At 40.8% G+C, this 22,164-nt stretch overlaps 1 protein-coding gene across 1 annotated transcript; it reads right to left on the bottom strand.

The window, feature by feature from the left end:
- Positions 1-84: 84 nt before the first annotated feature.
- Positions 85-21,941, bottom strand: slc30a2 (solute carrier family 30 member 2). The gene is made up of 8 exons (XM_012819277.3): positions 21,000-21,941; positions 6,900-7,108; positions 5,686-5,832; positions 5,176-5,329; positions 4,356-4,581; positions 3,510-3,615; positions 2,988-3,122; positions 85-2,726 (listed from the first exon to the last, which is right to left on the bottom strand). Exons 1-8 carry the CDS (start codon positions 21,077-21,079, stop codon positions 2,581-2,583), a joined length of 1,203 nt encoding a protein of 400 aa, XP_012674731.2. The 5' UTR covers positions 21,080-21,941; the 3' UTR covers positions 85-2,580.
- Between the last annotated feature and the right edge of the window lie 223 nt (positions 21,942-22,164).

Below are 22,164 nucleotides of genomic sequence, written 5' to 3'. Positions count from 1 at the left end.
GAAAGAACTTTAAAAAGGCACATGATGGAGGTGTTTGCCTTACTTCTCAGATAGCTTAGTGGGAAAAGGAAAAACAAACTCTAATTTTACCGTTTGCACACATTTATTGCAATTTACAAAAGTCCCACCACACAAATAGAAATGAAATATCAAACAGCATGTTGGTTGCCAGAGATTTCATATTGTTACACACATTATCACCATACAACATTTATACACGACGTTTACAGATAATTTGTTAACAGTAAGCAAATTTATTTACACATTCACAAAGTGAATATACACAGAAAATACGTCGCTTTTAGAGCATTTACCGAATTTTCACACGACCGTTACAACATAGAACTCGGAAACATCACAGGACAGATAAACAGGTTACAGGACAGTTACATTAAGGTTGATGTGTACCAGGACTGTGTGTGTGTAGGCAGCCCAAATCTCTCCCTCTCACCACTCTTAACCATTCTCACCATAGTGGTGAGAACCAAGAACCAAACTGTGATACGGTGTGCGTGCTTCTCTCCAACTGACTGTAAATTGGTGCAATAAAAGTTATTTTTGTTATCTATTAGTATTATAATTACTATTATTGTTATTATTGTTATTATTTGTATTATACCTCCCATTATATGAGCTCCCATGGCTTTTAAGAATAATCTCTTTTAGATACATCTAATATTAAAATAACAAAGAAGGCATATAGGCCTCAGTGGTCATATTGTTTATTGATTAAGGGAAATCATATGAGGCTCGGTTTGGCAGTAAAATGTTCATTTGTGTTCCACAGCTATGGGCTGCAGTGATTGTATTGCTGACACTAAAGATTTAAGACCTTATTGTGATTATCGACAGGTATCCACTGACAACCCAAGATTAAAAGTACTGTCTTATGCGTGCCATCGCTATCCACTTACTTTCACCGTTCACACGCCACAAGTTCAAGTTCCCTCCTCAAAACATCCATTAAAAATTTTAAATAAAATATAGCAAAAATGGTGTTGGTTACTCTGAAGTGATATTTTTGTTCGTTTCTCACGTGGCTTTACAAATGATGATATATTTACATGTAAAATATACTTCCATTTTATCAAAGTTGGCAAAATATAGATTTGTATGAGGACATTTTGATACAGCCTTAGCTGTATGATGTTCACTGTGCTAAATGAGGGAGACCCATCCATGCAACGGTGAACCTTTTTAAATGAATTTCAGCCACAATTCTTAGTTTGCAAGAAACATTGAAACATTCAAACACAACACTGATGATGGGTCTGGCTTTTTTAGTGTCTCTGCTTCCTATGGCTGTACACCTGACTTCATTCTGTTCCTCGTTAACACTTTTGATTCCTTTGAAGTTGATAGCCACGTCACTTTATGTTTTATGCTGATCCCTTGCATGTAATGCATATGTCACAAAGATCTCTGAAGTGGCTTGTATAGACCTCGTACCGATGTTGATCTGGTCATACTCCTGGAATGTAGTGCTGGAAGGTTGTAACGGCAGTGTGCTGGCCAACTAACCAGATAGGACAAACCAACTGTGGGCTATGGCGTGGATAAGCCACCAGACTATAGCGGTGTAAATCCACAACACTGACATGCCAAGATATCCATGTAATGATATAGAACAATCCAAGCATGCTTCACTTCAGTTACGATTATCTTAGCAGTATGATCAGTGAACTGGATAATGAATAACATTCTGGTCTGTTTCAGCTGTAAACAATAATCTCTGTTGTGCTGAGAAGTGTTGAGAAGATGCCACTCTGGGCTATGAATAAAAAGACCAGTTTGATTAATGGGATTCATCTGGGAAGTCTTATCTCTATATTATACTATATGTTCTGATGGGTCTGGTTGTCTTATGTTTTTCATTATTATTAATTATTTAGTTTGCTTCTAAGAGTCTTCCTGGTTTATTGCGACATGCACTTGTTCGATCTCTCGACCTTGGCACTTGATGAAATTAAGTGAAGAATTCAATCCCTCGTCATATTGGCCCATCCATGTGAAGCCACAAAGCTTTAGTCCGGCAAACCCAGTCACTGATCCCACAAATTGAGAGAAATAACCCTAACTGTAGGGCACTGGAAACCCAACTTTATTTTCTCTTTAGTCGATACCATCTCTCTCACTCCAGGAATGTTTGGACAGGCAATTACAATGAGGTTCGTATACATTTGTTCGTATACATTTTAGGGACGTCGCAGAATGCTTTATGTTTTGATATCCCATTTTCCACATCCATCTATGCTTAGCTGCAATTAATTGAATTAATATGAAATATGACATCAATCATATTCTGTAACAATAAGTGAACAGACTACTTGCGGAATTATATGAAAGCACGAAGCACGGAATCTCCACTTGCTCATAGTGTATTCTGTGTGTACCAAATCATAATTATGAGTGATCTCCATGTGGAGGATGGCTTTGAGCACCATCCTTCATCTCGGATCCCTCTGCATCGCATGAAGTTTGCAGCGTTAGGCCTCAGTGATGCCATTAATGTGCGCATGTGTTCTCGACTGCCCCCTCTCTGTACCGACCTTCTCCAGCTGGCCTGGAGGGCGGCGGCCATCAGTCCGTGGGGTCCTGGCACTGGGTGCAGTGGACCATGTCCTCGCAGTAGGGCTCCACCTGGATGGTGGTGCTGTAGAAGCCGAACTTGGTGTGCAGGAGGTCGGTGGCCTCCCTCAGAACCACCTGTGGGTCGGCGTTCTCCTCTGAAGGAACAAAGCAGAACTTAAGATTCACATTCTCAGACCTACTTGATTCCAGAATATCCAGTATCTGTGTCCTAACTACACAAACCAACACAAATTAACACAAATCTAGTTCTAGATGGGGTATGGAGGTAAGTATGGAAGGCCCGTTTCTCAAACGCCCTCAAGAAAATGTGTATTAATACAGTTTGGCATAGGTAGCCAAATGTATTCATTCCATGTATAACTTGTGCAGGAATCATGAACTAGGCTGTGCCTCACCAATGGCCACGTGGACAGACAGTAGTGTCTGCCCTAAGGTGAGAGCCCAGAGGTGCAGGCTATGCATGGCCTTCACTGACTTCAGCGACAGCAGCACCTCCTTAACAGAGTTAAACTCAATGCTTTTTGGCGCCCCTGCGGAGAGAACGCATTCATGTAAAACACAGGAAGCTCAATCCAGACATAGCACAGCAAGAGGTTAAAGGTACAGTCCGCTATTCTAATCCCATACACTTTTTGTCAACAAAAATGTCAAAGAAATAGCTCTCCATGGTCCTTTAGCTGTCTGTTTACAAAAAAATGTTTTTTTGCGAAACCGGATCACGCACTACACCTTTAAATATCCATATAGAAATGTGACTCAAACGTGTCAGAAATGTAATATTGCACATGTGTGATGTGTACTTGTAAATATAAATAATGTAATTCAAATGGACATTCAACGTCTCATTTTCTAACGAAACAGCAATGAACATGACAGTTAGCATCACATATTTAATAGGATCTTTAGAGTCTCTGTACCTTCCATGAGTATCTGAAAAACATCTCTCATGATTGTGATTGTAGTTGCCAGCACGAACACAGAGAACAGGAAGGTGCAAATAGGGTCGGCTATTTTGTATTCAGGCTGAGGGAGAACAACAAGAGAGAGAGAGACAGAGAGAGCAGACAACGAAAACGCAGAGGCAAATGAAATCAGATGGTGTGTACATCTAGTGTCTGATTTATATTATGCTGCAGATGGAGGGTCATAACTATTGTAAAGTGAGTTTTCCAGTTCCATTCCTTCAGACGGGTGTCTGTGTGTGGTGGAGGTGAGGGTGGGGAGTTGCAATACGTGACAGAGAGCTGAGTGGAAACGATTTATCTTTCCGTTTAAATAGTTCCCACTGAGCAGTTTCAGTGTATTCCAATTGAACGAAACTGAGGATCTGCAATGCTTTGGGCTTCGCTTCACTTTGGGTCGGATTTAGGATAGCATTCGGTAGCATGAATAGCTAGCCAGCCATCTGACACAGTTGTATAGAATCTGTTCTACGTGATAACATGGAATACTTTAGAGAGCTGGCTAAAAGCTATGCAAAAAATAGATGCTTTGAGAAACATCAAAACATTGGCCCATTCTGGTCAATCATATTTAAAGTTCACTGCACATTGAAAGGGCAGGGCTCTCACTGTGGTTTTGTCTGGCAAAAAAAATCACTTCAAGCATCTTAATATCAAGTCACTTCACTTCCATTTTGAAAACAACATAAGTTGAACCAAAGTGCATTCCGGTCAAGGTAAATAAAATTACAATAAAAATATACATGTACAAAGAACTAAGAGAGAGAAAAAATGTGACAAAAAACGTCTTTTTGATCTAACCCGGAAGTAGATAATGATGGCAGCCACCATGACCCCCACACTCTGCAGGAGGTCCCCCAGCACGTGGATGAAGGCAGCCCGCACGCTGGCGTTGCTGTGGCCACCCAGCAGGCCATGGGAGTGACCGTGGGCCACGGGGCTCAGACTGACGCCGTTCTCATCAATCTTGTGGTAGCCGGCGCCGTGGGCATGGAAGGTGGTGGAGTGGTGCAGGATGTAGGCCATACTGCAGGGGTGAATGGTAAATATAGAGCACTTTTCTACTCATAGAGCACTCAAAGTGCTTTACAGATTAATGTCTCAGACATCTACCCATTCATACACCGATGGCGGAGGCTACTATCTAAGGTGCCAACCTGCACATCGAGAGTTCGGTGTTCAGTGTCTTGCTCAAGGACACTTCGACACACTAGCAACCCTCCGATTACCGAACGACTCCTCTACCTCCTGAACCACTTTCACTCCACAGAGGTGCGGTAGAAGGGGTACAAAAATAGCACGTCGCTTTCGACAAGTGCAACTACTGCCACCACCATTGTTCCTACACCAACTACTACTGTTACCAACATGACTACAAGCAGCAAAAGTTATAAAAAGGGAGATTTTAAGAATAAAATATGATACTTTTACACACTATCATACTGTGTAACAGCGTAGAGTTTTGATATATGTATAATTTGTATGAAGTTATGTAGTTAATTTTAGGGATTTAGGTAGGTTAGGCTGTAATCTGTCTCAGCATAAAGTGCTATACATAATATGCCAAAAACAAACTGGGTTAAAAAATAAAAACAATCAACTAAAAGACCCCAGCACTCACATGATGTTGACCACCACAGCACAGCCCGAGGTGAGTAGCATTACGTGGCTCTCGATCTCATAGTCATTCCTGACGATCCTGTCAATGGCCAGGTACACCAGAACCCCCGTCACAATCCAGATGGACAGCACGGACACCAGAGCTCCCATGATCTCTGGACGCACAAAGAGAAAATCCATGATGTGACCGAATAACATTTCCATTCAAATTTGTGCTAACTGTGATTCAACGCATTAGAGCCAAGTCTTAGCCCTCTCTGAGTCTCTCTGAGCTAAGATGTCTAAGTCAACCTTCCGCTGTAGCCTTTAGGTTGTTTTGATCATAGTTGATGGCAAGGGGATCAATTTATTCCTAGACAAGCACATTTCATCTAATGCTAAATCTGTGTTCATTCTATGTCATCAAGTAGCCGATCAAAGAATTCTCTGCATTATGCTACAAAATTAGAAAACATGGCTGGATACCACAGGCCTTGGATTAAAGAAACAGTAGTTCAAAAGACAGTCTCACCTGACCGATGCCAGCCAAAATTCATTGTCTTTGTAGGCGGCCTGGTTGAGACCCACAGAGAGAAGATGCTGACCATCATGCTGCCAAAGTCTGTCAGGAGGTGAGCAGCATCTGTCATGATGGCCAGACTGTGAGCTAGATAGCCACCTAACGATAAACGAAAAAAGGAGTGTAATTAAAGAAGCATTATGATGTTTTGCCTAAAACTAGCGAGCTAACTAGCTAACATCCAACAGACATCTGGCACCGATAAGAGATATCTAGCTTGTTAATTGATGTGGTTTGGCAGCATATTTGGTAACATTCTGTAAAAGCTGTTTAAGGGGGTTCCAACCCATGTGAAAAAAATATGAGGCTAGGCATGTTAATCTATACTTTCCATACCCTCACAATGAATCTGAGAATGTGACAAAAACCACAGCTAACCACTAAAACATACCTTACAAAACAATAAAGCCTCACACAGTGTTTCTTTAAGGGTCTGAGAAATGGATAAGTTTCACCTCAAAAGTAGATATTAGGTGCATGGTGGAACTTCAGGAACCAAATTTAGACCACCGTAAGAGTTCAGTGGGCGCAGGCAGTGTTTCAGAATCCAATTTCCGAGCTGCCAGTGTACAGAAAGGAAATAGTTCTTATTTTCCTTTGGTTTCTGGTTGCTCTTACTGAGGGTGCTGACTCAGAACTACCACAGAGGCCGGAGACCAGTGGAAGCCCGCAGGATTTAAATTGAATGGTTCTCTCAGATGATTCATAAATTGGCCTAACGCCCAGACCCTAACATTGAATAAAGATGAATGTGTGAACAGTTGTACAGCGCTAAACACTTTTTTTTGTGACTGCGGTCTGTAATGGCTGAGCGCATTTATCTAAATCTGAAGAGCCGAGAATGAATGACATCGTAATCTAAGCAATTACGAGCTTCGTGTGCAGAACTCAGAACTTATCTGCAGTACAAGAGTTTGACTCCAAGTTGAATTTTACATTTTTTAGAAAGTTTTCTATAGCTCTACACATGTTTTGACATAAAGATTACCTTATCTATCCATAAAAAAAATCATTGTCTAAACCATATTTTCAAAGAGACAAGTCAGCATGTTTTGGATGATATGGTGTCCTCAATGACCTCTTAAATGAGTAAATGTGTGTGAGCCTGTGTGTGTTTGGGGGGGGGGGGGGGGGAGTAGATTATGTCTCAGCCTCAAGCCTCTCACCTATCACCTCTCCTATCATAAACACCAGGCAGACTATGGAAGCGATGTAGAGCTTCTTCTGAGCCAGCAGCCTCTCGCCGCTCTCCCCTCCGGATGCTTTGTGGCCATGACAATGGGCGCGCACGGGCTGCCTCAGCTCGATGGCCCCGACCGCGTCACCGTTCTCCAAGGGCATGCTGGGATAGCCGTCTTTGGAATCAGGAAATTCACTAAAACAAACAAAAAAAAAACCATCTGATTAGGGGACAATATTTTCCTTCAAGAATGCTCTCCAGAAAACACAAGAGGAAAGGGTGGTGGTAGGTGGTGATGATGATTCACTTCCTCATTTGTATTATAACTTGAAAGGAGAGAAAGAATGTAAACATGTTTTGGGATTTTTTTTGCATTCTGTTTCATTTAAGTGAGTGAGGAAAATATGTATATGGAACTAAACATTTCATATTCACCGTAGAACCATAAAAACAAAAATAATATACAGTATATATAATAAAAAAACACCACAGCACAAGATGTACCCAGCAATCTCTGCCTCAGAACCTGTTCCTTTTTTCTTCACTCTCCATGCCTGAAAACAGACTGGGATTAGACTCCTGCCAATGTGAACATTGCTGACTGGACATTTTGGTGACCGCCCCCCCGCCTCACCTCCCACTCTCCCCCCAGCCCAGGTGCTGTCCCAATGAGGAGCTCTATGATGGGACTAATGGGCTGGAAAAGTGAGTCTGAGAACCCACCTCCGTCATGCAACCCCCCCACCCACGCACACACACACACATACACACAACTCTAAGGAAGCGGCCAAGTAGAAAAGAGCGGCTGTTTAATTACACCACTGGGACAGCCCCCTGTCCAACATGCACACACTATCTCTCTCGCGCACACACACACACACACAGACACATGCTCACTCACACATACATACAATACAATCACACATGCACACTCACACATACAGTGCCCTCCACAATTATTGGCACTGTCATGGTAAAAAGTGACCGGGTGCCAAAAAGAGCCCGGGTGATGTAATGTTGGCTTTCGAACGACTCTTGAGTGACAGTTGCTATACCAACGTTAGCATTACGTCACCCGGGCTCTTTTAGGAAGTCAGACTACCTCAATAACGCGATTTACCCCAGAGCATCTTGCATTATACTTCGCTACCTGAGACCAGCTTGCCTGTATTTTACCTGCAATAAACCAAGCAAAACAACCATGTGCTTGATGTTTGACTGTGTTAGGAAAGTTGTTGACTCACAAGTTTGTTATAGTGTCAAAGTAAGTAAATTTCAACCGGTTTCGCCGCTAGCATCTCGTTAGCGATTAGCAATTCCTCCGTTAGCTGGGGCACATTATTTTGCTTAGTGTATAGCTAGCAAGCTAGTATGAACTCTCCCAAGTCTTTCTAAATAGGCCTATATCAACAAATAATGGTAGATCTTAAATTATTTAAGATGTTAGCAAATGAACTGGCTGGCTTGCTAAAAAGGTAGATGAACAAGCACCGTATATTATTTAAGATGTTAGCAAATGAACTGGCTGGCTTGCTAAAAAGGTAGATGAACAAGCACCGTATAGTATTTAAGATGTTAGCAAATTAACTTGCTGGCTTGCTTAAAAGGTAGATGAACAAGCACCATATATTATTTAAGATGTTATTAAATTAACTGGCTAGCTTGCTTAAAAGGTATATGAACAAGCACCGTACCGTATATTATTTAAGATGTGAGCAAATTAACTGGCTGGCTTGCTAAAAAGGTAGATGAACAAGCACCGTATATTATTTAAGATGTGAGCAAATTAATTAACTGGCTGGCCTGCTAAAAAGGTAGATGAACAAGCACCGTATATTATTTAAGATGTTATCAAATTAACTGGCTGGCTTGCTAAAACGGTAGATAAACAAGCACCGTATATCAGTATATTTTCTCCTTTTTTATAAAAACAAATTTCTACTCTAAACAATTTCAATTGAAATGCAAATGATGATGTAAACGGCTAAAATGGAACACTTTATTTACCGGGTAAAAATGTGTTTAGCCACAATATATAGCATTCAAAAAGTAGTATTGACTGCAAATGTTGATGTACAGGATACCGGCAGGTGTAGCTAAAACGGAATACTTAATAGTTGTAGGCACAATATTAAGTGACTAACAAGTAGCTGATGGCTTTCGAACGACTCTTGAGACTGACCAAAAAGTGCCCGGGTTACGTAGTGTCCGGGTTACGTAATGCTAGTGTTGGTATAGCAACTGTCACTCATAAGTCGTTTGAAAGCCAATATTACATCACCCGGGCTCTTTTTGGCACCCGCTCACTTTTTGCCATGACAGCACCCTTAGTGAATATGAGCAAAACAGGCTATGAAAAAATATTTCTTTGCTGTTTATCCTCCTGGTCTTTCACTCAAAATATTCACGAAAATCTTTGAAGTCAAATTATTGAAAGAAAAAAAAATGTTGACATAAATAAACAATAAATATTATTCTCCAAAACATGTGTGCCACAATTATTGGCACCCCTTAATTTAATGTTTTGTGCAGCCTCCCTTTTCCAAGATAACAACTCTGAGTCTGAGGTGAACACATGGCACGGGATCTGAGACCATTCCTACATACAGTATCTCTCCAGATCCTTCAGATACTGAGGTCAACGTTTGTAGACTCGGCTTCAGCTCATCCCACAGATTTTCTATGGGGTTAAGGTCGGGGGACTGTGATGGCCATGGCAAAACCTTTATTCTGCGGTCGGTGAACCATTTTTGTGTTGATTTTGAGGTGTTCTTCAGATCATTGTCCTGCTGGAAGGTCCAACCACGGACCATTTTAAGCTTCCTGGAGGGGGCTGTTAGGTTTTCATTTAATATCTGCTGGTATTTGATGGAGTCCATGATATCATGTGTCCTAACAAGATGTCAAGGGCCTTTGGAAGAAAAACAGCCCCACAACATCAAAGATCCGCCACCATACTTCACAGTGGGTATGAGGTGCTTTTCTATCTTTCTGTCTACGCCAAACCCACCTTTAAAAAAAAAGCTTTATTTTGGTCTCATCTGACCATATAACTCGGTCCCATTGAAAGTCTGACTTACATTTGGCAAACTGTAGGCGCTTTCATTTGTTGTTGATTGACAGGAGAAGTTTTTTTCTGGCAACCCTCCTGGCAACTTGTGGTGATGTAGGTGGTGCCTGATGGTAGTTTTGGAGACTTTCTGACCCCAAGACTCAACTAACCTCTGCAATACTCCAGCTGTGATCCTTGGAGATTCTTTTGCCAGTCGAACCATCCTCCTCACGGTGCATGGGGTCAATGTACACACACGTCCTCTTCCAGGTTGATTCTTAACATCTCCTGTCGCTTTAAACTTAATTATTTCCATGAAATGGGTATTTTCCATGAAATGGGTATTTTCAACTGTTTAGAGATTTTCTTATGTCCATTTCTTGATTTGTGCAGCTCAACAACTTTTCGTTGCACTTCACTGTGTTCTTGGGTCTTTCCCATAGTGATAAATGACTAAGGGAATTTGGCCTGTGTCAGCTCATATTGATAGCCCAGTGAAACAAGGGAAACACTTTAGAATTCCTAATCAAACACGTGAACTTAAAAATGTAAAACATGACTGGAAATATACTTCAGTTAAATTTTAATTATAAGATGTTCTAGGGGTGCCAATAATTGTGGCACATATGTTTTGGAGAAAAATATGTCTTTAATGTAAAAAAAAATGTTTTACTTCAATGAAAAGGTGAGATTTTTGTGAATATTTTGAGGGAAAGACCAAGAGGATAAACAGTAAAGACATATTTTTTCATAGCCTGTTTTGCTCATATTCACTAAGGGTGCCAATAATTGTGGAGGGCACTGTACATACACATATGCAGCATTACTAACATATATTCATATACAATCACACACACTCACACAGTACCAGTACCCAAGATGGGGATTTTATAGTTCAGGGCTCAGTGGCCAGGCAGTTTAAAGGAAAGCAGATCATTACACAAGGGCAATAGGGGGATACCCCTGACCATTACACGAGGGCAATAGGAGGATACCCCTGACCATTACATGATGGCAATAGGTAGATACCACTGACCATTACACGAGGGCAATAGGAGGATACCCCAGATCATTATAAGAGGGCAATAGAAGGATACCCCTGATGATGTTAGGCTGTCATGGATGGACAAACCAAGTCTTGTGTCCTCCACAGAGGTTAGAGATGTGAAATACGTTGCAGAATAGAACTAGTTCTGTGTTAGATGCCGCAGGGCACAATATAAGTGTAGGATGCTTATGGAGTGACTGCTATTCACAAGGCAGTGATATACACATACACATACACAGCACACACACACACACAGCTCCTATTCACAAGGCAGTAACATTTTACTTCTTCATAAAACATGTCTCTCCAGCAGATGGTCTAGATCCTCGGTTCCCAAACTGGGGTACGCAAAGTGGTTCAGGCGATACGCGGGGAGAAAATTTCCGCGATAACGGAAAACGGACGGAATTCGCGGAATGTACCCTTTGAAACAGAATTGCAACTTTCAGACGGAAACATCATTTTGTGCATCAAAATCGCCCAAATTCCCCTGTATTTTGCCCTGCGAGGCTGTATTTATTTCTAATAAACACAACAATGATCGCAACGATGAACAAGCATTAATTAAAAAACAAAACCACCTGAGAAAATGTCACAACTGTGCTGAACTCCGCTCTGGCCACGCCCCCCTGTTCAACGGTTGACACTCACACCTCCGCTACAGCCTGTAAAATTAATTCGCTCATCTTCCCAATCGCCTGCAAATAATGTTTTTTTAGTCTTCTGTTCTGTTGATGGCTGGCAAACAACAACCTTAGAAGGTTTGGGTCACTTTTGGCACATATTATTCACTCATTTTAAGCCACTCAAAATTAGCCTGGATACCAGACCGAACTTAGCCCCGCCCACACATTTTTTGGTTGGGAAGTTCGGTCTGGCATTACTCCATTAAGGAGAAATTATCTGCGGCTCGATATCGGCCGTACCAATCAAATTGTTAAGGCGGGCTTTATACGATGATGGACAGATGATCAACAGTAACGTAACCAACCACGTCACCAACACACGAGTTGAATTCGTTTTCAACAAACATGGCTGCCGCTGGAGAGCTGAAATATATAGATTCGAGTCCATTTAGACATTGACAGTGCATTTATTTTGAAAGAGGAAAAGAGAAACGCGATTAAGGCATTTGTCAATCGAAAAGATGTTTTTGCCTTCCTTCCTACGGGATCCGGTAAAAGTGTAATGTATCAGCTGCCCCTGGTCACATACTAGGTTGTTCTGATTGGTTGTAGGTAACCAATTGAGCGAAGAGGCATTTTTTCTCCTGGTTCGGTTGAAACACGCCCCATAATCACAGCCCAATGGAGCGATATCAGACTCATATTCTGACTAGAATTCTGAGTATGACATCGTCAGGCTAACTCAAAATACTACCTCAGGGTGAACCAAATGAGCCAAAACGGAATAAAACGGAATTCACCTAAAAGGTGAAAGGGGGGGGGGGGGGGGGGGGGGGGTACGTAGCTGGAGATTGAATGCCTGAAGGGGTACGGGACTGTAAAAAGTTTGGGAACCACTGGTCTAGATGATCAATCATTTTAAGATATTGAAATATATTTTGGGATTTTTTACAGTTTTTTTTACAGTCAAGTGTTGGTCAATGGCTCAATTAGATTAATAACTTCATTCTGATGGGTAGGAATTGAAAGGCTACTTAAGGATGCTTACAGAGGCAGTTGACCACCCACAAAGTTCAAATCAAGACACTTGGAGGCAGTGTCTGGAACCAGCAAAGCATTAAACCAGTAGCTGAAGTGTTCTTCTGTGCATTCTCCAAAATATTTTTTTGGGAATCATTATTTATCATGGCATTATTTTGTATTGGCTTCATAATAATTTCTCAAGCATCAATGTATCTCATCATCATAGAATTGTGTGTGTGTGTGTGTTTGTGTTTGTGTGTGTGTGTGTGTGTGTGTGTGTGTGTGTGTGTGTGTGTGTGTGAGTGTGTGAGATACATGGACAGTTTATTCCCCAAAGGCTCGAAAACTCTCGGATCTGTAAAAGCAGGTTGTTTGAATGGGAATTTGCACTGTGACTGTGTCTTATAGCCTTGGTGGCTGCACACAACATACAAGGATTTTGTTCTTCAATAAGATCAAATTAATTGGAATATCAATCAATATTAAACACTGATACAACGATAAAGGGATTCCTTGTTGCTAGGCCAATAATGCCAGATAATAAAGCAGATCTCCTGAAATGAGAATTTGAATGGGACACCATGAGTTGTTTATGAATGCAAACCACTGAGATGGTTACAGATGGGACACTTGGAATAAAATGACACCTTGTGAGCCAGGGGCCTGTGATGAAATGTAATAAATCTTCAAAGCCACAACTCTACAAATTCACCAACAGGCTTTAGCTGGGCAGGGTGAGATAAGAAAAAGCACAGGCCAACAGTGAGGATGGTGGGGTGGTTGTTGTGAGTTCAATGTGGAGGGTAAAAAACACTTAAGACCTTGTCAATGATGTGGGATATAGCACCAACATTTCTACCAAAAAACCCTATCAAGAGAGACATCTTGAAATAGGCAAGTCAAAGTGGCCAATAGCAATTATCAGCCACTGAAATCGACTTCAGCTTCCATTAATATGATGCGTTTGCCCTCTTTTTATGCTTTTCTTCTTTTTTTGTATATCTTCAAAGCTGTGCACAGCAATCTTAAGGAAGTGACTACTGGCCCCACCCCAGTGAAAACGTACAGGCTCTGAAATGTACTCAAAAGTATGAAAGGAAAAAGTAGGCCTTTGGGGGACGTTTCTACCGGCTGTTTCTTCCATTTTGGACCATTGTTGCTTCCCAGCTCTTCCAGAAAGCTGAAACGACTGAACATTTCCTGAAGCCTCTCAATGTTTTTCTGGGCTGTGGTTGATCTCATGATTGCGACATCTGGCCATCACTATGTGCACCAATAGGCCCCGGCAACATTCTCTCTTCAAACGGGCCAGTAAGGTTAACATACATGTGCTGGAACTAGAATACGTCCACTTGATTTGACACAGCATGGTCCTCATCTGTGCCATTGGCTTTGACAAAGTACTCAAAACACTCTGTATACCCACTCCATTGTTCATTCTGTTCATCAAAAGCACCAATGCTCCCGCCATTTCTTTCTAGCTTTTAAGCTTGTCCTTTCAGTCTAATACATTTCTAAATGCACGATTCCCTTGCAGTGGCGGCTCCTGAAAAAAATCTCAGGGGGGGCAATTTTTTTGATAATGATTAAGGCGACCCATTTAGTAGGTACATTAAGTTAACTGATTAACTCATACAGCAATACCTTTTTGTCCACTATTGGCAGCACACAACAGTAATATGTCCCCTCTTGCTACATAGCTAGAGTAGCAAGTTACAGGTGGAAAGCTATGGAAGAAAGTTGCATCCAGGAGCCTTCATAAGCAAACATGATGTGGCTCCACATTAAATGATCCCACTTTTTCATTATCCACGTGTCTCAAATGTTGTATGATGTACCATAGCTTAACAGGACACATGATATGTCCAGTAACATCCTAAAGAAGGGGTAACATCAGGGGCGGTTTTTCCTACAGGCGGTATAGGCGCATTAGGGTAAAATGAGCCAAAAATCGAAAACGGAAGGGGTACGTACTGTCGCTACACGATGGTAGTCCTTTGGGGGATCGTAGTCCCTCACATTGCGCATGCGTCATTTTGCGACACTGTCGACTGCTGTCACAACGACAGATCCGTTTTCAATCATGGAGAAAAGCGACGAAAGCCAGTTTTTTGAAAACATGACTATTTATTTAAAAACAAAGAAGATGTCACAGTGGACAAAACAAATGAGGTGGAGGATCAAAAAGTCTCTCCCCAGTTTCGTTTCATATGTTGACGTAGAGCCTTATGCTGTTAGCCGTTTACAACATAATTATATATAACATTAAATATACCCACATTATGCGTTAAGACAAGCCCCATATGTTGACGTTTAAACCGTTTACAACATTATTAAATATTACGTTAAATAAACCTACATTATGCGTTAAGACAAGCCAGATATGTTGATGTTGATATTGAGCCTTATGCCGTAAACCGTTTGTGTCTGAGCATGCGCAATGCGAGGGACTACTATCCCCCAAAGGACTACCATCGTGTAGCGACACGTACGTCCTTGGTGTTGTCAGAACATGCTAGCACAGTGAGGCGTTTGGTTAGAGTGTGTGTGTGTGTTCAAGAAACTTTGAAGAACAAAATAATGAAGAGGTAAAAGCCATCCGGGGCGCAATTTAAGAAGAAAGGAAAGGAAGAAGAAGAGAAGCGTGCCAAGGAGAAAGGTAAATCCTTCAATCCTGTTCTAGCCTAGAATGAATTCCAGATAATAAAACGTTCACGAATGCGTGAATTGCCCTCGGCACTTTAGTGGAGTTAAGAAGAAAAGATGTACCTTATCATTGAAAGTTTTCCTACTCCCTGTCACATAGTTCTTTAAGGATTTTACAGAGGCGGGTATATAAAAAATGATATGTCCATTTATTCTACATTATACAAAAGACGACATGATTAAAATAGGGGCGACCATATAAAGCCAATAGCCAGTGCAACAACATAAACATATCTTACTCGTTGCATAGCACACCCATTAAGGAAGCCAAATGCGGCAACTTGTCAACAAGTGAGGAATACTGGTAAAAATCCAAGTGTTGTATTGTCAACTTTAGCGAATGGATTGTATGTAATCTTGCTTGTTAGCTAACACTAGCTAGCCAGTGACTTGTGACGTTCCTTGTTATTGCCATTCAGTCGAAACATCAGTTCAAGTTCAGCTGTACCGCAATTTGCGTCATTTTGCGTCATAAAAATTTGAATAATCATAACAGCGTTAGTTTTGGTGGAGTGAGCTAGCCAGTTTAATTAGACATGATTCAACTAATCAAGAGCTATGCATCTTGGAATAAAAAAATGTCAGGCTGTCCAAATACACCAAAATGCTTAATAACTACATAATAGCAAATGATGATACTGCATACTTTTGTTATATCATTTTAGATTCACTTTTAGAAGACTAAGAAAACATTATTTGCAGGCGATTGGGAAGATGACGTGGAGGTGTGTGTGTGTCCATAAACAGTTGAACAGGGGGCGTGGCCGGAGCGTAGTCCAGCACAGGCGTGACATTTTCTCAGTGATTTGTTCTTGAATTAATGTTTGTTCATCGTTGCGATCGCTGTTGTGTTTATGTGAAAGAAATGCAGTCTTACAGGGCAAAATAGCGTTTGAAAGTTGCAATTCTGTTTTCGTGGGGAAAAAAATATATTTTTTATTTGGGCCCCCCCTGGGTAACATAAGTCAAAACCAACAATATTTATTGACTGATCTTGAAAGTATTGGCTTACAAAAGCAAAATAAGTCATCACATAAAAAATTATTCAGTGTTAGTGCAAGAAGCGAACTGTGAAACCCACTGTGAAACCTATAAAAAGTGACAGTGGTATATGAAATACCTACCGCGTTAGCCACTTCACGACCGCAATTTTCTTTCGTTCCAATTCTTGGATGTAGGATTTCCCTCCCTTTGTAGAAACATGTTGAATGGATGCATTTGGTCTAGGAAGTCCTAATTGTTTTGTTGTAAATTTATCTTCATTAGTACGCCGACTAAAAAGGAGTTTCTGTCAAAGAGCGAATCGAGTTACTGCACTGAACAGGGCAGCCTTCTTGACAGAATATGCCTCCGTCAAAGCTGTATGACGTTCGTATAGGCTTTTACGTCCACTACTTATGACACGACATGGAGGGGCGAGCCCTCCCGGAAGCCATAGAGAATGCATTGAGAGCTCTGTTTTGTGAAAAAAATTGATTTAACATGGGAGTCAATGGGAGAGGTGTCGCTACCGGATGGTAGTCCTCTACCGGATAGTAGTCGCGCATGCGCACTACCCGATCATGCGCCACTTTGCGACACTGTAGACAGCGGAATACAATCGCTGGCTAAAGCTGATGGAAGTTTGCGAAAGACGGTATACTTTAAGAAGTTTGGTCATTGTATACAGCTGTAAGTTCTTAACGTTTGTATAATGAAGAAGTTAAAGATATACTGGATATTCTCTTTTGTTCTCCCTGTCAAGTTATATTGGCTAGCACATCAATGCTTTATTTGTTTTACCTACTGCTATATTTTCTCACTTCTTCATAATACAAACTATTTGCCTTTACCCTTACTCCGTCTCCACACTTTTAATAATTAAATATTACATTAAATATACCCACATTATGCGTTAAGACAACCCCATATGTTGACGTTGAGCCTTCTGCCGTAAACCGTTTGTGTCTGAGCATGCGCGATGTGCGGGACTACCATCCGGTAGAGGACTACCATCCGGTAGCGACAAGAGGTCTGGGGTGATTTTCATTTCGCCCCAAATCGCCCCAGAAGGGGCGGGGCCATTTGAAGCACGACTTTAGGCTGACTGAACGACTGTTACCTGATTCGGCAATGACATACAGAGGCAGATCAGACGCTCTAATGGTAGAATCCGACAGAAAACAAATTATTACATTTAAATGTACATGTCATTTACGCGACTTACAAGGATATTGCGTTTATACATCAGGAGGTTTTTTTTTTTTCCTCCTTTTCCCCTAGGCAGTGCGTCGCCCCAATCGCCCTTATGGACAAGCCGCCCCTGTTCCCTTGTTTCTTTTAGAGACTCATCCATTCACTGTTGTCAGAGTTTACTCACGACTACTTAGTTCTATTTGCAGTCATTTTCCTTCCCATTTGTTCAGGTTTATTTAACTTACTTCTCCTTCCTTCACCGCTCGTGTGTTGTCTGGTTTCCTCCCTTCTTTGAAATTGCCGCTTGCTAGCCTGCTAGCTAGCCAACATTCACTGCAGCCACGGAAAGTTTTAAAAAGTTTAGCAGTTCAGAACGTTTTAAGCAGTTGCAGCTCTTCACACACGTTTTCACACGTTTATCATCCGAGCTCAGAAAACACTGCAGCATTTGTTGAACTCCTTGCCAGTTGTTTTATGTGGCGTCTATGTGGCAAACAACCATAAGGAATAAGAGTTGAATTTATGACTTTATCAGGATGTCAGCCACTGATATCGATGAGTTTTATTTTCAGATGTCAATAGTGGTGGAGACTAAATTCATGATTGCAAAAAGTGGTGGGGACATGTCCCCAGTGTCCCCAACATAAATGACGCCTATGGTTAGGGCAAGCATTTAGTGTACTTGAGTTTAGGCCTGCCATCTTGAAAGAATTAAAATAAGCATTAACATTCAATAGCTCATAATAGATGACATAGAGGGAATATTCACACTAAATGACAGAACAGGACTTGGTATAGGAACCATGTATGGTGTCCCTCTCTTTAGAGTCACACTTTATTTCCATGGACCTGATTATCTCTTGTTGCCTTGCGCAGCTATAAAGCATTCCCCATAGACTCATGTGGATGAACTAAGGCAAATCTGTAAGCGCTCATCTCACAGGAGATATGGTTGCTGGGTGGGTGGGTTTTAGTCCTGCGCAACATATCGCTTTGCGTGGCTTTCTTTCTCTCTCTCTCCCTCTCCCTCTCTCTCTCTCTCTCTCTCTCTCTCTCCATCTCCCTCCCCTTGCATTCATGGAGATTTGTCACACAGACACACACACACCAAATGTGAATGTACACCCTCCTTGACTGTCAGTACATGCTCTGCCCATCTCATGTGCAGAGAGAGAGAGAGAGAGAGAGAGAGAAAGAAAGAGAGAGACGATCCTGACCTCTTTCAGACTATTGCACGTATATCCATGTTTAAAGCCCTAAAGTCATATACAATCACTCCATTGATTTAAGCTAAGCTAGCAATTAGCCGCTATGCTGTTGTATAGCCTAATTAAAAATTAAAGCTTTGCTCTATTCCTTGCTCTCCTCTTAATCTTTCCTCCCTGCATCATCCTCTTTTTCAGACTTTTAACTCGCACCTACGTATGTACGTGAATATATACCATTTGACATACCAATAATTAAATAATCGACAATAGTTTAATTTTGAATGTGTAAAAGACAATATCCCTTGGCGGTATTATGGTTACGTTCATGAAAGAAGAAGTCACATATCTCCGTAATTACCCAAGTGTTTTAGACAGGATCTATTCTCCTACCCTAGCGACAGGACCCATCTCTCAAAGACAGCATTACTAATACGTTTTAAATGAATAACTAGCTTAACCTCTTGTCTTTTGACCGCTGCTTTTGTCTCTAGCATTTATGTAAGTGACGCGGAAAGACAACTTACGATTTAAGACAGAAAAAAAGAGTTAATTTATATTTTTTTCTGTGAAACAAACTTTTGTTTAGGCCTGTTTTCTCATAACTATTCCCTCCATCAAACATGCTCCCGAGCCCAATCGGAAGTAATTTTTTTTCCAATGAATAGCCTGTATCTTAGAGGCACGTTATTAGTAGCCTATTATATTAAAATCATTAAATAGCCTAGATATTAATGTGTAGACCTTTAAAAGAAGCACTTGCCACAGCATGACTGAAATCAACTTTGGCAGTTAAAGGCTGGTATAAACACGCCATACACATAGGCTAACAAGGCAATGGCGCAATTAAGCAAACCATTCAATTATGCAATGAGACCAGGACAGGGCACTATTGCCACACACTTCAACTAAGCAAGTCAAATATTTTGAAATCTACGCTGAACGGCTAAATCGGCCTACCCTATGCACCAAATCGAGTCACTGAGTCAGGCATATACAAACACACTGGAGCCCCCCAAATACTTTTTCTAACCCGAATACCCTGCAATATCGCTTTTACAGGCTATAGAAGATCGGCCGGCTTCACAGACAGAATATCAACTCTTCTCAGTTAATGTACGTGGCGACCCTGTCCAAGGTGCTGAAACGTAATAACCTTCCCTTTGATAAGCATCTGCGTGTTCTCACATTATTCGCTTTTAAAAAAACAGTACAGATCAAATGTATTTATTTTTTTACTTAATGAAGTGCGCAGAATATAGGTCCGTAGACAATTTTTTGACAGAATATGACATTTCTAAATGCAAAACATTGTCAACTGTAAAAAAAATAAAACAAAAATGTTCAAACACAAACATAACCTATTTAGAGTAGTTGGCGATTTTAATTAGCAGTAATTGGTGTTTTTTTTTGTTTGTTTTGTTTTATTTTATTCGTCATTATTAGGCTACGTGACAACATACAATTTACATTTAGTTAATAAACAGTTTTTATTATCCAGAAATGTATTTATGTGGCTTAAACATTTTATTTTCAGCATCTTAACCGATGGTCCCTTTTCTACATCGTATCCCATAATAAGAGATGATAGGTTTGCAGGCTAGTCCCACAACTTCCCTGCGGCCATTCGTCAAATACTGTCTACGATCAAGTGAGCCGTGAAAATGAATTTGTTCATTCACATAAAACATTTCACACACAGTCTGGTTAATGGAAGTGCGTCGGGAGCATACGAAAAAGGTTTCTTTTGGAATAGTGGAAAGCCTTACATGTCTCTGATATTCAGGGCACTGGAACTCTGACGGTTTATGTTTTGATGTGGTGTTGAAAGTATCTTGTAGAATTAGCCTAAACTGAATCTTGTGAGACTTAACGACTCCATGTGTTTGATGTTGATAACAATATGTGCTGTACATATATATATATTTGTATTAATTTAAAAGCACCAGTGAAACACCACTGCAGGTCTTGCGGTTGCAAAAACCCGCTTCACATAAGGAATGGCGTCAGCGCTACCAAAATTATAATTGAACACAAATATATCGCCAAATGTATATTCTAAAACTCCACTGTGTATGTTTAATAAAGATAAGGGTACATTAAATAGTTTAATCGGTTGCAGAAGGCTGCTGTCATTTAATTCAAAATTAGACTCAGCAGTAGGCTAAATAATACCATACAGTAGCTACAATAACTTATAGCTTCATGTAGCCAGTTACAATGAAAAAAAAAAAAAAAACAGTTAGCCTACCTTTTCAGTTTTAGTGAATACATTTTGGCATTCTTCTCATTCATAAGATGTGATTTCTCAGAATTCACTGGAGCATCCATGGTCTCATCCGTGGTTGCCTGAATCTACAGTGGGGATATCCTATCCTAAAGTCTTAAGAGTTTTCGAGACAGTGGCATGAATAATAAAGCTCTGTTTCATCAAACGAAATGTCCTCCATTTCATTCCAGTTGGAAAATATGTTTAAAGCAATTATTCCTCATGCAGGGAAAAACGAAGGCTGAAGACGAGTAGTTCCGTTGCTGCTAGTGTAAAGCCTGGATGTGAAGTGGCTTTGGTGCAGTTGGCTGAGAGTAGCCGAGCCTACACGAGCACGCAAACATTTGACGCACACCTCCACGTAGATTGTGCAGTTGTGTTTCAGATGGGCTGTACGACAATATGACACCAATATACATCTAAGTTATTTTCCCCATCTCTCTCCTTTTCCTTTACTATAAGGTAATTTTACCTTTTAAGGCAAACACATGAACTAATTAGAGATAAACTTCAATATAAATGTACTGGCAAAAAAAAAAAAAAAACATACTTTCTGCAGGTGTGTCAGTTTTCCTAATTATCCCTGATTTAATCAAAGTAACCAATCAGAAAACGAGCGGTTTGGGCGATATTTCTATTTTAGTAACGATATGTTATAAATTATACAGGCTTTCTTCTGCAGAAATAGATTTTTGGAAGACTGCATTTGGTCGATAGGTAACGAAGTTAATTCCTGCCTATTCTACCATTTTATGAGTTTACGATTTTCGACTTACCAAATAACATTAAATCTCATTTAGCGAGATCAGTACAGGTTTGTTGTTGAAGTACATAGGCTACTCCTCGCCCTTGGGTAGCCTATGTTATGTTAAAGCAGCAATAAGTAGTTCTGTTCCAAAACTAGCAATCTAGATAACTACCTAAAAGGCATGCAAAAACCTTGCAAACACCACCAACAACCCAGTTGGCACTGATAGAAGCTTGCCAACACACGAATTGGTGTCTTTTGGCAGTATAGCTGGCAATGTCATGCTGTGTAAGCTTTTCTTCCATTTTTGCCGGGTGTTCCAGCCCGGAACCCAAAACTACATAGTGCATATCCTGGATGGCTATGGGAAAGACAGAGGTGTCTATCTGTCCTTCACAT

This window comes from Clupea harengus, chromosome 15 (genome assembly GCF_900700415.2).
Source record: "Clupea harengus chromosome 15, Ch_v2.0.2, whole genome shotgun sequence".
NCBI lineage: Eukaryota > Metazoa > Chordata > Actinopteri > Clupeiformes > Clupeidae > Clupea > Clupea harengus.
The sequence above is the reverse complement of the archived record's forward strand: the minus strand, read 5'-3'. Positions and strand labels throughout refer to the sequence as shown.